Genomic DNA, 18180 nt, shown 5'->3' with positions numbered 1-18180 from the left:
ACACACTAGATACACACAACCCGGACCTAAACCATGTCAGAGACTCCGACGCTACGCATGTTTGGTCACCGCCTGTCGCGTCTCCGTCAGCCTCCGTCAGAGTAAGGGCCGTCATGACCTACTCTGACGGAGGTACTGAGGGCCCACACCTTCCCCAGGAGACAAGTATGACGGCTCACTTAACTTTATCAAGACAACATCAGGTCTAAACTCTGGAGGCGTGTACGTGACTTGTTTGAGGATTATGTCCAAGAGGAGGGCTGATGGTCAGGGGTGTGTGTGTGTGTGGTGATGTGTGGTGATGTGTTGTAGTGTGGTGATGTGTTGTAGTGTGATGGTGTGTGGTGGTATATGGTGATGTGTCTTGGTGTGTGGTGATGTGTGGGTGGTCTGTGGTGATGTATGATGGTGCGTGGTGATAATTTGTGATGTGCCTTTGTGTGTGGTGATGTATGGTTATGTGTCCTGATGTATGGTGATGTATATCTCAGGACCACACACACACACACACACACACACACACACACACACACACACCAGCCTCCGTCATCACGTGTAGGAGTGACAATCAAGCGAACATGCTCTCAAGTCCTACGTTTTGAACACACTGAGGGTACACTAGTGAGTGCCGTCTCTTATAACTATCACAGCTACGACTTATGAATTAAATGATGACTTACCACTTAATCCAACAGCATACACGTATCACACTCGTAAGAATAACATACATTACCTTTTTTTTCTTATTTATAATATTCAATAAATTCACAATATTATTCATTATAAAATATGAAAAGTAAAGAAATATTTAACGTTGTATTAAAAGAGATTAACCTTTATGATGGACTTAGGAGGGAAGGGGGAAGTGTCTCACCTTCTTCAGTAGAGGGACGTTGAGGGCCTTGCCGGTAAACTGATCAATGAAGTTTTGTCCGAACTTCTGAAGGGAGGTGAAGGACCAGTGGGCGCTGAGGTCGGTGCCGTCCAGTTCGCTGTCCTTCTCTCCATACTGCACCACCCGGAACGCCCCGTGACTTGGTGGCGTCCCTGGAACATGTACCACTGTCTGTCTCCACCCACACCACCGCCTGTCTCCACCGTCTCCTCCACCTACACCACCGTCTGCCTCCACCCTCACCTCCACCCACACTACTGTCTACCTCCACCCACTACTGTCTACACACCACCCGTCTCCACTGTCTGTCTCCACCCACACCACCGCCTGTCTCCACCGTCTCCTCCACCTACACCACCGTCTGCCTCCAGTCTCGCCTCCACCCACACTACTGTCTGCCTCCACCATCTCTTCCACCCACACTATACACACACACACACACACCAACGACTACCGCACCCCTTTCCTTTCATGGCCTCAGGGAGTTAATCTCACACACTACCTGACGAAGTTCACCCCAACCCGGCTCACTTTAAAGGGGTGCTGGGTGTTCCTCCGTCAGTAGAGAACAGCTTAACCCTCCCCCCCTCAGGCCCTACCAACACACTCTCCTTGGCTGCCTTCACTTAGATATTCTCATTTCATCACTGGCTTGTCAACACACTACCTCCACTAGCAGCACAACCTCCACCATTAACACAACCTCCACCATTAACACAACCTCCACCATTAACACAACCTCCACCATTAACACAACCTCCACCATTAACACAACCTCCACCATTAACACAACCTCCACTATTAACACAACCTCCACCATTAACACAACCTCCACCATTAACGAACAACCTCCACCATTAACGAACAACCTCCACCATTAACGAACAACCTCCACCATTAACGAACAACCTCCACCATTAACGAACAACCTCCACCATTAACGAACAACCTCCACCATTAACGAACAACCTCCACCATTAACACACAAACAAGAGACTTCATTATATCGAGGTAGGGCTCAGGTGACTATTACAAGTATAATGAGGGAAATTTTCTTAATCCTGTGATCATTGTAAAATCAGACAGTATAAGTATAATGACTTGGATGATGTAACGACCCCATTTAGGAGCAATGAATGTGTCTTTTATATAAACAAAGAAAGAAGGGGTTTAATTTGGTCTCGTTAAATAATGATCGTATACAGGTGCTGCTGCAGGTGTGTTGCCACTTACCTGTCTTGAGGGCTCGCTTAGTGTACTCGACGCCCAAGAGGTAGTTGATGAAGGAGGACTTGCCTGTAGAGTAAGGACCCACCAGCAGGATGAGCGGGGTGCCGAAGAGCTCAGCGTCGGACACATGACGATTGGAGATGTCCTGGTACTTGTAGAGCATCTCCAGGGGCCTGATGGTGGTTTCGTAGATGTTCTTAAGCTCCTTCAGGGTGGCGTCAGCGATGGGGTCTGTACGGGCGGCTGTGTCTCGTGAGGACTCGTCTAGGCCCAAGATGGCTTCCAGACGGTCTCGGGAGCGGAAGGAGGAAGGTACAACCACTATCTGTAAATACAGTCACAGTAAACCTTCACACGGAACAGTACCCTTCCTAACCTAACCTTGCTTTACCTTACCTAACCTTGCTTTACTTAACCTAACCTAACTTAACCTAACCTGGAACAAGATGGTTTAATATTTAGACTCGAAGAATCTAAATAACTAAAGCTGCCTAACTTAACTGAACCTAACCTAACCTAACCTAACCTAACCTAACCTAACCTAACCTAACCTCCGAGGATCCATTTGTGTGTTATTCTCCTCTGCCTTCCTGTGCTTACCTTTCTCCTTTTCCTCATCCTCTCCCTTCTCCTCTTACCTCTTACGTTTCATTAATTCAATCTTACCTGTTCTTCCTCCTCCTCCTCCTCCTCCTCCTCCTTCGGTAGAGCTGGCGGAGGAACTTGTTGTGTCTGTGCTTCTTCCACCAGTACCTGCTGCTCGGGGGCTTTGGGGGCGTCAGCCACTGGTTTGGCATCAACGGAGGCTGCCTTAAGAGCTTCACCTGTACCTGAAGGGGAGGCACCACGTCTTAATTAGTCACCTGAGTTACGAGGGTCATTAAGGTGTTGAGCTGTAAAGGTAATAGGGTATAACTATGGTATAATGGAGGAATGATAAGCTAAACCCGGCGAGGAGGTATTTAATTAACAATGTCTACCTGTCTGATTATTTAATTCGAGGTGTTGTTTATTTATCTTCTTAATACAGTAATAAATGCTATGTAATTGATGATTCAAATCTTTGCTTTTCTTGTTAATGATTTTAGATAACTTGTGAATTAGTGAACTTCATCCGGAACAGAAGTAGATATGACGGTAGAGTTGTAGAGGGTCGTGAAGTAGGTGGGCATGAAGACCTTGTTTGGGGTGAGGGGAGAGAGGGGGTGAGGGGAGGGAAGGGGTGAGGGGAGGGAGGGGGTGAGGGGGGTAGTGGCTGAAGGGAGGGAGGGAGGGGGTGAGGGGGGTAGTGGCTGAAGGGAGGGACGGAGTGGTGACTGTGAAGGGAGGGAGGGAGAGAGGGGGGTATCACATGCTGCTGGTCAAAAGCGTCTTCAGTTCACTGCTGTCTGGTTGGTTACTCACTCGTGCTACTCTAACAGTGATACAGTACATCCATCCATAAGGCGACTCTGATGGTTCATTTAATATACCAAGATGGGAGGTGTTGGGGTAGCGTGGGTTGGCTGGTGAATGTTTCCTCCTCGATCCGTAAGTATCAGGGCTGGGAGGAGGCGGGAAAACTTCTTAAAAATCTGTTCGTTATTAGAAACACAAGGAGCTAAAAGATGTTTGTTGAATATTAGATGAACCATTTTTTGTTATTACGAATGTTTGAGCCAGAGATGCTGTCGCCTGCTTGCCAATATACTACATAGAGAGAGTTGCACTTGGCATCTTGTCTCATAAAACAACAATGCGGGAAAAAAAAGGTAAAAAAAAATAGTTTATGATCGAGATGAATAATAATCTTGATGGCAAAAGACTCCTGAATGCAAATCTCTGGTGGCCGAGGTTGCGTTAGCTCAGTCGTGTGTTGAGGATCATTGACTTGTGGTGGTAATATCAACTCACTATTTTAAGATCACTGAACACTCCACCTGAACGTCCAGCCTTGAACTCCTTCGCTTAAACACCTGAATTGACAACTACTTGAGAGTATAAACAAGAAGACCAACACCTGGACGACCTCAGAGTGCTTCAGTATATGACTATAGATTAAACGTATCCCTCAAAGCACGACTGTGGGACTATTCTACTGCTCCCAATAGTTAAGTGCAGCTCTTGAGATTCTCTGTGTGCTGTTAAGAGAAAATTATTAGAGCTGTAGGAAGAAGAAGACTTAGCAGAGATTGTCGAAGAACATCAGAAAACGAGAGACTAACAGACGCCGAGGAACAAACATCCTTATATTATTACACAAAAACTGTTTCGTGGAAATATTAAACAGCAGTGAATACACGCGAGAAAAAGTCGATTTTGATTTAGCCTGTTGAGCTTTGCATTAAAAACTAGAATTAAAGTTTTTTTTTTTCACGGACTTCAGTTTAGGTCACCTGAGAGTAGGATTAATTAGCTCTTATTGCAAAACACTCAAGCATAGTCAAACAGGTAATAGAAACAGAGGGACACAACATCCAAGGCATAGGTGCAGCAAGCAGTGGCCATGACCAGTATGGTTATTTGTGTCTTCATCACACCTTCGTCGTCTGGGCTGAGTCTTGCTTTATCATCCTCGTCTTCGTCTGCTGCCGCTTCATCGTCATCTGATTCATCGTCTCTTGTGTCTTCGTCTCTCTCTGTGATCTCTTCCTCGTCAACTCCTTCACCCTCATCATCACTACCAGTCTCAAAATCTCTCCGAATATCGCCACCTTCGCCGTCAGAACTATCAACATCAATTCCCTCGTCAACCTCTCCCTTGTCTGCCTCAACCTCGAGTTCGTCATCGTCATCGTCTTCGTCTTCGTCTTCGTCTGTGGTAAAACCTTCATCATCTGACTCAAGACCTTCATCGTCATCAGATTCAAGTTCCTCATCTGTCATTGTCTCGTCTTCCTCTACTTCGAGTTCCTCCTCCTCCTCTGGCTCGAGTTCCTCAGCTTCCTCTGTGTCTTCAGTTTCCTCAACTTCCTCAGCTTCTTCATCTTCAACTTCCTTAGCTTTATCTTCCTCAACTTCCTCAGCTTCTTCATCTTCCTCAGTTTCATCTTCTTCAGCTTCTTCCTCAGCTTCTTCAGCTTCTTCCTCAGCTTCCTCAGCTTCATCTTCCTCAGCTTCAACTTCCTCAGCTTCATCTTCCACAACTTCCTCAGCTTCTTCAGCTTCAACTTCTTCAGCTTCAACTTCTTCATCTTCCTCATCTTCCTCATCTTCCTCATCTTCTTCAGCTTCCTCAGTTTCTTCCTCAACTTCTTCAGCCTCATCACCAGTATCTTCCGCTGAGGCTTCGTCAATTTCGTCATGGGCGAGTTCCTCCTCTTCATCAGTCTCTACATCATCATCTGTCTCTAACTCTTCGTCATCTTCATCGTCAGTAGCTTCATCACTATCGACGGTGTCCTCAATGGGATCTTCAACTCCATCATCAATGTCTTGGGTATCCTCCTCCTCGACTTCATCAATATCATCATCAATAAGTTCTTCCTCTTCTTCATCTTCGTCAACTTCTTCTACGTCTTCATCTGTGTCAATTTCCTCTTCTTCTTCCTCATCTTCTTCGTCGTCGACCTCTTCGTGTTTACCTTTGAGTTACCAAGAAGGGTTAGAAAATTATAACTGAAGGAGGACCTGTACTTCTTCAGGAGATTCAACCCACCTTAAGGTATAACTCAGCGCCCTCAGGATCACCGTTATAGTCTGTCCTGTCCACTCCAATTTTCCAACTAAGGAGCAAAGTTTGAGTAGACAGGTATCAATAGATCTTTTATATTACCCAAAAACAATTGACTTTTCATTTATTATAATTTTATACTTTAATCTACTTTCCCAAGGACGCTGTAAGCTAGTAGTTTGGAAGTTTATTCTAAGTTTAAAACTATAAGCAGCTATAAAAAAGTAAATATTTCATTATTGTGTAAGTTATATATGATGCAATATATTAACATATGTATATTGCAAGCATATAAAGAGGTTCAAGCTACACGTGTAGAGCAAGTGTTACAGAAGCAGGTCTATGTTATTACCGTTTGACACAGCAGTGTGTGGGTTTAGATTCCCTTGTTCCTGTCATTAATTTTATTTAAAAAAATTTTGGTTGATGTATTTTTAATATATATTTTTTTTTTATCAAATCATTTGACATAAGCAGCTGCGACTACGTGCTGCCTCCATGATTGGAATTGTTCAGCACAGATGTTTCAAGTAGATGCAGACATGGGGTAATCGATTATAGTTTTTGAAATAATCGTAATCGAATACATTCATATTTTGGGTAAATTAATCGTAATTGTAATCGATTACATTCAAAATATAATCGTAATCACGTTTACTTCCACGATTACCGGTACTTCGTTTCCTTTTCCTGCAATACCGAGCTCATGATTTTCCATACAGTCATCTACATTCGTCCTCTATATGACTTGGCAAACATTCACCATCCATATTATGTCTGGAATACTTTAGCTGTTAGAAACAAAATATCGAGTCAGTAAGATTTAAACATTCGTGCTTTTAACCACTGATTTACGTCTAAGCAAACACAGAACGTGTTAGCACACAGACTTAGGCTAATCATTTTACAATTAAGTGAAGCTTCAGCAACGTTACAGTGTGAATTTGTTTATTCTTGTAAGATTAAACCAGACTGTGTAAATTTAAAATACACACGAACTGGGCGTGTCAACCGTCTCACGGTGATCCACCCAAACGATGTTGCTGTACACCATCATTATGATTTTATTTGTGTTATTGTTTTGTAAACTCAATTCGTAACACATAAGAATTATAATTTTTAACTATAATGTAGAGACGATATTAATACAGGCTACAGTAAGCGTACAGTTACCATCGTTAGCAAATATAAATAAACGACGAGTCAGTGGCAGCGTGTGGCGTCGGCGGGCAGCTGGGTACCAGTCGTCCGGCGTCATGTTTCAAGGGACTGTTGCTAATCATGGCTACATCTAAACCGGCAGTACTTGAACATTTTGAAAGGTCTTCCTCCACAGGTGGAATATATAATGCAGAGTGCAATCTTCTGACTCACTTGGTACAAGTACATGTACAGTAACCTTTATTTCCTTTGACTTAGCATTATCTAATATTATTAAACGATATTTTACTTTCATTGTGTACCAGGTTAACAAACAGTACAGTAAATTGAGTTTTTGCAGTACGTTCATTTATTTAAGCACCATCCTTTTGAAGTAATCATGATTACGCATCATGTAATCGTAATCGATTACATCCATTTTTACTGTAATTGTAATCATAAAATTACCATGTAATTGTAATCGTAATTGATTACATTACCGATGTAATCGCCCCATGTCTGAGTAGATAATAGTCTTTATTTAAAATATGCTTAAAATTAATGCTGTTATATATGATATTGTACATGAGTTTATATTTAAGCAAATATGTTGAAATACACTCACATGGTAGAGTATGCTCAGACGATGCTGCTGGGTGTATCTGATAGACAAGTATTATAAACAGAGAGACCTTGGAACCCAAAGCCAAAACGGTTTTTCACTAATATAACACCAAGGGATTATGTTTTTAGTTGACGTGATGACAAGCCATACAGGCTCTCGCCTTTAGGGACTGCAACTTCAACCATAATACCTACCTGCCACTTCCTCAGCAGGAAACGTTGCCTCTGCCACAGGAGGTTCCTTGACGACAGGTTCTGGCTCTGCTACTGGAACTGGAGCAGGTTCTGCTTTTGGTGCAGGAGCAGGTTCTGCTTTTGGCGCAGGAGCAGGTTCTGCTTTTGGTACAGGAGCAGGCTCTGCTTTTGGAACTGGGGCTGGTTCAGGCTTAGGGGCAGGAGCTGCTGCTGGTACTAGCTTAGCCGAAACACCTTTGCCCTTGATGTGTTCCTTATGTGTCTGCCAAGGTTCGGCCCATTTAGGATCACGCTTGGCAGTTTCTGGTGGGGCAGCGAAGAAAAGTTTGACGAAAGAATCAATGAGTCCTCCAGTTGTAACAACAACTTTCTTCTCTTTGATTTCTTCAACTGGCTTAGGCTTCTTGATGTGTTCCTTGTGTGTTTGCCAAGGTTCGGCCCATTTAGGATCACGCTTGGCAGTTTCTGGTGGGGCAGCGAAGAAAAGTTTGACGAAAGAATCAATGAGTCCTCCAGTTGTAACAACAACTTTCTTCTCTTTGATTTCTTCAACTGGCTTAGGCTTCTTGATGTGTTCCTTGTGTGTTTGCCAAGGTTCGGCCCACTTGGGATCACGCTTGGCAGCTTCAGGTGGGGCAGCGAAGAAAAGTTTGACGAAAGAATCTATGATTCCTCCAGTTGTAACAACAACTTTCTTCTCTTTGATTTCTTCAACTGGCTTAGGCTTCTTGATGTGTTCCTTGTGTGTTTGCCAAGGTTCGGCCCATTTAGGATCACGCTTGGCAGTTTCTGGTGGGGCAGCGAAGAAAAGTTTGACGAAAGAATCAATGAGTCCTCCAGTTGTAACAACAACTTTCTTCTCTTTGATTTCTTCAACTGGCTTTGGCTTCTTGATGTGTTCCTTGTGTGTTTGCCAAGGTTCAGCCCATTTAGGATCACGCTTGGCAGTTTCTGGTGGGGCAGCGAAGAAAAGTTTGACGAAAGAATCAATGAGTCCTCCAGTTGTAACAACAACTTTCTTCTCTTTGAGTTCTTCAGCTGGTTTAGGCTTCTTGATGTGTTCCTTGTGTGTTTGCCAAGGTTCTGTCCACTTGGCATCACGTTCTTTTGTTGGTTCCCCAAAGAAGATAGTAATGAACTTATGAATAATTCCACCTTTTGACCTGTCGATTTTGGTTACTTTAGGTTCCTCGACGACCTCCTTCTTCTTCTTGAACTCCTCGTGTGTCTGCCAGGGTTCTGTCCACTTTGGATCTCGTTCCTCTAATATCGATACACCGAAGATGGCGACGACGATCTTGTCAATTACACCTAGAACTTTTTCTTCTTTCTTTGGTTTAGGAACTTGTACAATCGGCTTTTCCTCAACTGGAGCAGCTGGGGAATAGTAGAATTGTGTCAGCTGTGAGTTGGTAAATATTATTATGAACCATTTCCTATAGGCAAGATAAATTTATGATTATTACCATGAAAGAAAAGATGATTGAGAAAAGATTTTGGATATATCAAATGTGACTTTCCAGAAATGTATGTTTAAGTAATTACATAAAAAATTATAAAGCATAAAAAAGTATTAACAGTAGGTTATACATCACCAGAACCACAAATATTAAATAACACTTGAAAAAAAAAAAGAATTCCAAAATCTGTTACACCAAAGACATTATGACGGTGTTACATCGATCAAAGAGCCAGGTAAATAGAACAAGGTAGAGACAAGGACCCAAGCTGCAGGTATTTCACAGATGTGGGTAGGTGAAGGGCGGGAGGGGTGGTTGGGGGAGGGTTACGCTAAGGCTTCTTACTGTGTTTCTCTTCTTCTGTTGTCTTCAAGTCTTCTGCTGTTTCCATATGCTCAATAACATCATCATCAATATCATCTTCATTATTATCTTCTTCTGTTTCATTCTCCTTATCTGCCTCAGTTTCTTCTTCTTCCTCTACCTCATCTACAGCTTCTTCAGTTTCACTTTGGTCTTCGTCCTCGTCAATTTCTTTAACCTCATCCTCGACATCTTCCTGGACCTCATCCTCGACATCTTCCAGGACCTCATCCTCGACATCCTCCTGGACCTCATCCTCGACATCTTCCTGGACCTCATCCTTAATATTTTCCTTTAATTCCTCATCCTCGAGCGCTTCCTCCTCGACCTCATCCTCGACTTTTTTAACCTCATCCTCGAGAGCTTCCTGGACCTCATCCTCGAGAGCTTCATCCTCGACCTCATCCTCGACATCTTCCTGGACCTCATCCTCGAGAGCTTCCTCCTTCACCTCATCCTCGACATCTTCCTGGACCTCATCCTTGAGAGCTTCCTCCTTCACCTCATCCTCGACATCTTCCTGGACCTCATCCTCGAGAGCTTCCTCCTTCACCTCATCCTCGACATCTTCCTGGACCTCATCCTCGAGAGCTTCCTCCTTCACCTCATCCTCGACATCTTCCTGGACCTCATCCTCGAGAGCTTCCTCCTTCACCTCATCCTCGACATCTTCCTGGACCTCATCCTCGAGAGCTTCCTCCTTCACCTCATCCTCGACATCTTCCTGGACCTCATCCTCGAGAGCTTCCTCCTTCACCTCATCCTCGACATCTTCCTGGACCTCATCCTCGAGAGCTTCCTCCTTCACCTCATCCTCGACATCTTCCTGGACCTCATCCTCGAGGCTTCCTTCTTCACCTCATCCTCGACATCTTCCTGGACCTCATCCTCAGAGCTTCATCCTTTCCCTCATCCTCGACATCTTCCTGGACCTCATCCTCGAGAGCTTCTTCTTCACCTCGTCCTCGAGCTGACCTTCCTCGAGGACCTCATCCTCGAGAGCTTCCTCCTTTACCTCATCCTCGACATCTTCCTGGACCTCACCCTCGAGAGCTTCCTCCTTTACTTCATCCTCGACATCTTCCTGGACCTCATCCTCGAGAGCTTCCTCCTTTACCTCATCCTCGACATCTTCCTGGACCTCACCCTCGAGAGCTTCCTCCTTTACTTCATCCTCGACATCTTCCTGGACCTCAGCCTCGAGAGCTTCCTCCTTTACCTCATCCTCGACAACCTCCTCCTGATTTTCAGCTTCTTTACTTTCACTAATTATCTCTTCATCTTTTTGAAGTTCTTCCTGAACATTACTTCCTAATTCTTGTTCGTCCATTGTCTCTTGTTTCCCTTCTTCCTTTTCTAATTCCTCATCCGTAACTTTCTCCATCTGTTCTTCCTCATCATCAGGTGTCTTATCAGTTACCGTTTTCCTTACCTTTCTCTGTTTTTTCTTTTTGCCTTGTTTATTGTTGTTCTTCTTTGCCTCTTTTACGGGCGTTACCTCATCATCTTCGGCTGGTAATAAGACAGAAATAATGAGGTCAGTCTGCACAAACACCAAAACAAATATTGGCCCTTTGATACATATAACTACAGCAACATAAAAACATGTTTGAGTTATTTCTACAGGGTCATCAAAAAATACCCTTAATTTTTTATATACAGAGTAAGCCAAGAAAAAATCTCACCCAATAAGGATTTTAATTTATGCAAGGAAAAAATCACAATGTATTTTTAAACTTTTGTGCTACCCTGTATAACTCTCTTAAATTTTGGCTTATTTTTGTATCTTTTTTTAATAACCCTGTATTGTAGTTATTAATATAAGCTTTGACTTTTAACATTAACTAAAAGACAATTTTCCACCATGAGCAAATAAATCATGAAAGCTGACGAAGCAACAAATATCAATCATGCAAGTTGTTTAACAAAAAATCTATGGGTGTTATTTTATCACAATACTAAAATTAATCTAACATTGGCCATACTGGTGATGTTGTTGAAGACTTTTGTCACCTAGAACACTCATATGGGATGCTGAATTATTTTAGAGTCTGAGTGAGATCTGATAATTGTGTAAAAAGGTGGATTTTGGGTGAAGAATCTTATGTTCGTGTGATTCGTTTAGGTTCGAAGGTTCATAGAGATTCAAAGGTTCGTGGTCTGGAGGTTTGTTTATAGATCTGAAGGTTCATAGAGATACAAAGGTTCATAGGTTCGAATATTTGTAGATACAGTTATTCCAAAAAAAGTATCGGGACCCCAAGTTTCTGTGGCATAGAAAATGAGCGATAACCTCAGAAGCATTCATGTATTCGATGAGTTGGGTTGGTTTATACCCAATGTTTCATATTCATTTGGACGCCTGGGGTTTCGATACTTTTTGGATTGGCTGTACAAAGGTTCGAAGGTTCATAGGTTTAAAGGTTAATAGATCTGAAGGTTCATAGGTACAAAGTTTCGTAAGTCATATGAGTGTTGGTAGACAACTCTTCACTCTATTCTAACATATTCCTTGCTGACGCTGAATTTGAAGATGCAGCTTTGGAATAAACTAACACAGCAGCCACACACGTTAGAGTATACGTACACCTTAGCTAGTAAACAGTGAGTTGTTCTATACAGATATAAAATGCTCTTGACACCACTAATTATAAGCGCCTGTGTGTGTGTCAGCTCTGGCCGCTCTCATCCTACCTTTCACGTTCTCCACTGTTGCCGGCGCCTCCTCCACCACTGGGGCAGCAGCAGCCTCAACAATGGGCCCAGGCTTCACCTCAGCTGCTGCTGGCTCTTCAAGAACTACAACTTCAGGTTCGGCGGGTGCCACGGGCTCAGCAGGTGCTGCTGGCTCAACTGGTGCTTCTGGCTCAACAGGTGCTTCTGGCTCAGCAGGTGCTGCTGGTTCAACAACCTCTTCAGGTTTGGGTTCTTCAGGCGGCGGAGGTTCTTCAGGCGCCAGAGGTTCTTCCGATTCTGACGGTGCTTCAGGCTCTGGTTCTAGAGATGGTTTGGTGGGTTCGACTGGTAATGACTCTTCAACATGTGCAGCTTCAGTCACGGCATCGTCTGTGGTCGGTGAGATATAACCAGATTAATATAGATAACATGTGGTTAAGGCTGCCAGGAAGGGGAAGGAGTTTAACCCACATATCATAGCATAAACTGTAAATCATTTAGCCTTATTGAAACTAAGAGATAGTTTATTTTTTCAAGTAAATGATGCAAGTAAATTCAGTATGCAATGGAATTCACTGTTATGTGTCAAAGAGGGTACAGTCATGGTGAAAAATCCTGTCGCCTCTTCTGCTGCTTCACGAACCTCGAGATTCAGACTCGTGAACCCTAAGCAGTAGACATTGATACATTATTCTGTCCACGGATGCTTCGGATTCTTGAGTCTGAATCTCAAGGTTCGTGAAGCAGTAGAAGAGGCGACAGGACTTTTGACCGTGGCTGTGCATATTAGAAACATCCATAGTGTTTTGTTATGAAGAGAGACAATAAATCTTTTCTGGGATTCTTATGGAAAGCACCAAGTAAGCTTCACACAAAACCTAGCGGTAATACAGGCAAAAGCGAGAAGCGAATGATGGAGAAATAAGCCAAGGGGGAAGCGGATATAAATAAATTGAAGCTGGAAAAAGGAGCTTCATCATTACCCACAACAACTCCTGAAGCACAAGGAATTCTCTGCGCCTCCAATTGTATATAAGATGGAGAGCTGGTCGGCCCACACTACCTCCTGAGATAACGAGATTATCCTATAGACGCTTTTTATCGTAGTGGGTAGAAGTGAGCTCTGAAGGGGATGGTGACGACACGCTTGGTATATATATACACTGAGAAGCAAGTACCATAGCCTGCACTTAAACATGGTACAGTGGCTGGCGTATTTTGTGAGATGTGGCAACACTGTGGAATGTTTATCTAGTATCCTTAGTCTGGCTGCTATTGCGAGGCTCCATAGTATCATTCTGGGAGTTTTAATACGATGTAAACAAATACAGAACTGCCACATCTCTCAAAACGCACCAGGCACCGTACCAGGTGAAAGTGCAGGCGACTGTACCTCAAGAGTAATGGGTTTCTCGTTCACAAGGAAACTCAGAACCTTCAAGTAATTTAATTAACTCTTTGGGGACGAGTGGGATAAAACATCGCTCTTGTTGGGTCAAATTATTGTCTTTATGAGGATTAATCTATCGTCTTCAGGTTGTCATCGTTCTCAAACGTGTCGAGTGTTATAGTACTGAATCTTAAGACTATCCATCAAGCTATACCTTCCAGGACAACTTATGGATGGACGTAAGTTCTTCCGTTCACCGAAATACTGAAAACCCGAAATGAGAAAACAAAAACAAAATCTACTTAAACAAAACAAACGTATCTAAGTGTTATCTAGTGATGGTGTAAGTGAAGACAACACACTTATACAAACTTACAAGATGATTAACTAATTTATTAAGTGTTACAGTGTTTTAGTTACTACAGTGGTAAAGTCTTGTTTTATTAATCATCTGAGGTTCTATAAGTGTAACGGGTTAGTAGAGCGAGGCGAGAGATGAGCTATGATTAATTTGCTAATGCCTCCTCATGGCTCTCTCTCTCTCTCTCTCTCTCTCTCTCTCTCTCTCTCTCTCTCTCTCTCTCTCTCTCTCTCTCTCTCATATATGACCGTGAAGGAGTCGTTGCCGTCGTACCGTATTCCTGGGAGCCAAGGTCGTCTGAGGGCACTTCCCCGGCGAAGATGGCCTTGGCTGCCAGGTCGCGGATGGTGGCATCTATGTGAGGACGACACTCTGTGTAGGATGGATTATCACCTGTACGGGAAGAACACACACAGGTGAGACCATTCCTGCTGGGGTGGGGGGAGGAACTGAACCTCATGTGGGGGGGATAGATACCTGTCAAGAGGGGGATGGGGTAAGCTGAACCTCATGTGGGGGGGTAGATGCCTGTCAGAGGGGGGAGGAGTAAGCTGAACCTCATATTGGGGGGTAGATCATGATGCCTGTCAGAGGGTGGGGGGATAAGCTGAACTTCATGTGGGGGGTAGATGTCTGCCAGAATGGAGTGGGGAAAAGCTTAAGCTGTACATGATAAAATAGGGGTGTCAACAATTCATAATAGGGGTGCCAACACTTCATAATAGGGGTGCCAACACTTCATAATAGAGGTGCCAACATTTCATAATAGGGGTGCCAACATTTCATAATAGGGGCTGTAACGGGGTGCACAACACTTCATAATAGGGGTGCAACATTTCATAATAGGCCAACATGAACAACACTTCACCAACATTTTAATAGGTGCCAACACTTCATAATAGGGATGCCAACATTTCATAATAGGGGTGCCAACACTTCATAATAGGGGTGCCAACATTTCATAATAGGGGTGCCAACACTTCATAATAGGGGTGCCAACATTTCATAATAAAGATACGAACATTTTAAAACTTTGACAACACAACATAAAGGCAAATAAACAAGAGAGATAAACAAACAAACAATAAACACAACACAGAAACAAAGCTGACAAAACAGTGAAAAAAGCTTAACTTATGCTATATTTCATAAGCTTGAAATATATATATATATATAGAAATATAGAAATGACGGAAAAAAGGGTAATTAGAATATAGTTTTTCACAGGTAACTTAATTATTACCATATCTAGTTAAATGCTAGTGGTGAGGTTAGGTTAGGTTAGGTTAGTCGAATTTCATATTGATATTTATAGTTTTGTTTTAAGTTTCAAAGCTATTATGTCTGTGTGTGTGTGTGTGTGTGTGTGTGTGTGTGTGTGTGTGTGTCATTTCCCCATAATTATATAATTTGTGTAGATAATGAAGTACTTAGAATTCTGCATCACTATCACCATCGTCACCATCACCATCACCACAACCACTACCAACCACCACCACCACCACCACCACACCACCACACTTACTACCACCACCACCACCACCACCACCACCACCACCACCACACCACCACTACCACTACCACCACCACCACCACCACCACCACCACTACCACCACCACCACCACCACACCACTCAAGACTAAATTACCACCACCTTTTCCTCTTATTCCATAAATTATGCTAATCTATTTCTCAGGTTATAATATAAACATATTTCTTATTTTCTTTTTTTCATACGTAATTACACCTGGCAGATTAATTAGCTATTACGCCAGGTAGATTAATTTTGTCACCTGTGTGTGTGTGTGTGTGTGTGTGTGTGTGTGTGTGTGTGTGTGTGTACCGTGACAGTAAACAGTGGGCACTAACACCTGTCGCTCTTAACACCTGACAATAAGATGAAGACGTCACTTGTGGATTTGGACCTGACTCTTCCCTCCCCCCTCTCTCCTTCTCTCCCTCCTCTCGCCTTCCCTCCCTCCCTCCTCCCACGCGACACATGGCTTCTCTTTGAGCTACACGGATATGACACAAAATCCCAAACCTAACCTAGCCTAACCTGACCTCACTGCCCCTACTGACGTCATTCCTCATACTGACGTCACTCCCCCTGACATCTCTCCCCATTCCGATGCCACGCCCCCTCGCCCACACATGGACACACACTCACTGCATATAACGGACTATGTAAGAGGGTACTGTCCGTTATATCGAGATCCATTAAATGTGAAACCTCCATATAACGGACTATACCTGGTAGATGTCCGTTAAATAGAGGTTCTTTGGGTACGAGCGTCACTGCATCTATCTAGCTGACACTAACGACCGATTCACTGTTATTAGTGGTCAGTGTGGCAGCGGGATGACCTTATCTGTGTGTGTGTGTGTGTGTGTGTGTGTGACGTCAACTCTGTTTAATGGTTCCGTAATGCTGCTCTAATTACCTGTCAGTTTATTAATAGATTCATTGAAAAGTTATTGTTGTTTATAGATGGTTAGGTTAGGTTAGGTTAGAAAATACATAAACATTTGACTATCGTGGAGCTTGTGTTATGGTTTCGTTCATCTGTCTATTAACCAATGAACCCGGAGATTCAGACTCGTGAACCCGAATAATTTATGTATAAGATATTGTATCAGTCTACTGCTTCAGGTTCACGAGTTGTTTATTTTTGTTTTTTGGGCGTGTTGACGTGAGTGTGAGGGGGCCAGTGAGGGAGGGAGGGAGGGAGGTGCGGGAGAAGGAGTTACCTGGTCGTGATCGGCTAAAACCTTCACTAGCGATGGTCGTAATGTTTGGGTCAACACGCCTTAGTGCTGCCATCTGGTCCTCGATAACGCCATTAGTCTATGCCCACCCCCCCCACCCTCCTCGCCTCGTTACCCTGATCGATGGCCCTCCTCCTCCTCCTCCTCCTCCTCCTCCTCCCTCCTCCTCCTCCTTCCTCCTCCTACCTCCTCCTCCCTTCCTTATCTTCTTCCACCTCTTCTTCATCATCCTCTTCTCCCCCCCCCTCCTCATCCTACTCACCACTCACATGACCTGCTTCACCAAAGAACACTGTTTCGTCACATTCACTACTCCATAACAACCTCACCTCACCTAACCTAACCTCACCAGGTGTACGACCCCCTCAGGTGCTGTCGGCCACACCTCAGAATAAAGAGGTCAGCTGGGTGAGTAAAACAGTTTCGTCACTTCCGCGTTAATAAAGACATAAGGATCAAACAGAATGTGTACGTACGTTTGAGTGTTTATTCAATACTTAGCTTAACTATTTCGACCTTCTCGCTCCACGATATCCTTCAGCGTAATTTCCCTGTATGTGTCAGCCAGTCAACAAGGTTTATATCCCGTCAGTGTCACCTCCTGAATCGTTTATGTCAGGGACTGGAAGGCCATGAGTGTTAATTGAGGGTAAATGAAGTGTGTTGACGTGAGAGAGAGAGAGATGGTGAGGTGTTGTGATGGTAGATGCAACACACCTCCTCATCCCGAGTGTTCCTGTGTTGTGGAGTTTTATAATTGACTAAAACTATATGGCATCAGACGTTCTTCATCTTTGTGATCTCTGTAGTGCTGCATCGTCCTCACTACAGTAGCGATACAGTGAAGGTAAGACAGGTGACCCGACCAACACAGGTGAGGTGTGTGGAGGTCGTGATGGCCTCCTGGCACCTCCCACCTACCTCCCTCCCTCACCTCCTTCCTCCACTTCCCTCATACCCGCTCAAAATATGACTACTTCTTTTCTACCAGAGCACAACGAACTGTCGGGCGAGGCGAGAGGAGACACAGACAGATAGACAGACAGAAGAAAAGAGAGAGAGAGAGCTTGGCACGGGCACAGCGACCCACACTCCACCTACCAACACCAGTGACACCTTTATTAATATCACCTGTACAGTATATTAACACACCTGAGATTCACGCCACTAATTCGTGTTGTTTTAGTCTATAGAGTTTCTACCGCTGTACTGTTGAGGGGGAGAGTGACTAGAACCTTGTAATGGGGGGGTGAGGTAGTTTACTCCCCTCCCTACCTTCCCGCCCCATTACCCTCCCCACCACCTCCCTTCCCATTACTAACCCACACCCTTCCTCCACCCCATGACCCTCCCGCCAACCCCCCCTTCCCTCTCCACTCTCAGGGAATCCTCGAGCAATAACTTCATGTGTTTACGTCAGAGAG

The 18180-nt window shown here is 43.9% G+C and overlaps 1 protein-coding gene across 6 annotated transcripts in view; it reads right to left on the bottom strand.

The window, feature by feature from the left end:
- LOC121864140 (titin-like) overlaps positions 1 to 18180 on the bottom strand; it is a 41794-nt gene that overhangs the window by 6036 nt on the left and 17578 nt on the right. The window contains exons 3-12 of one of the 6 annotated variants that reach the window (XM_042363082.1): positions 14260 to 14379; positions 12254 to 12625; positions 10575 to 11071; positions 9542 to 10367; positions 7737 to 9113; positions 5140 to 5688; positions 4645 to 5091; positions 2792 to 2955; positions 2129 to 2450; positions 875 to 1047 (exon numbers count right to left, since the gene is read on the bottom strand). In XM_042363082.1, coding sequence (XP_042219016.1) covers positions 875 to 1047; positions 2129 to 2450; positions 2792 to 2955; positions 4645 to 5091; positions 5140 to 5688; positions 7737 to 9113; positions 9542 to 10367; positions 10575 to 11071; positions 12254 to 12625; positions 14260 to 14379 — 4847 coding nt within the window. Of the gene's footprint in view, positions 1 to 874; positions 1048 to 2128; positions 2451 to 2791; positions 2956 to 4644; positions 5689 to 7736; positions 9114 to 9541; positions 10392 to 10574; positions 11072 to 12253; positions 12626 to 14259; positions 14380 to 18180 lie in introns of all 6 variants that reach the window. The other 5 variants (XM_042363081.1, XM_042363084.1, XM_042363080.1 and 2 more) reach the window with 5 other exon arrangements.

Source organism: Homarus americanus, unplaced genomic scaffold (genome assembly GCF_018991925.1).
Source record: "Homarus americanus isolate GMGI-L3 unplaced genomic scaffold, GMGI_Hamer_2.0 scaffold26351, whole genome shotgun sequence".
NCBI classification, from domain to species: Eukaryota; Metazoa; Arthropoda; class Malacostraca; order Decapoda; family Nephropidae; genus Homarus; species Homarus americanus.
This window is presented reverse-complemented; position numbering and strand designations above follow the sequence as displayed.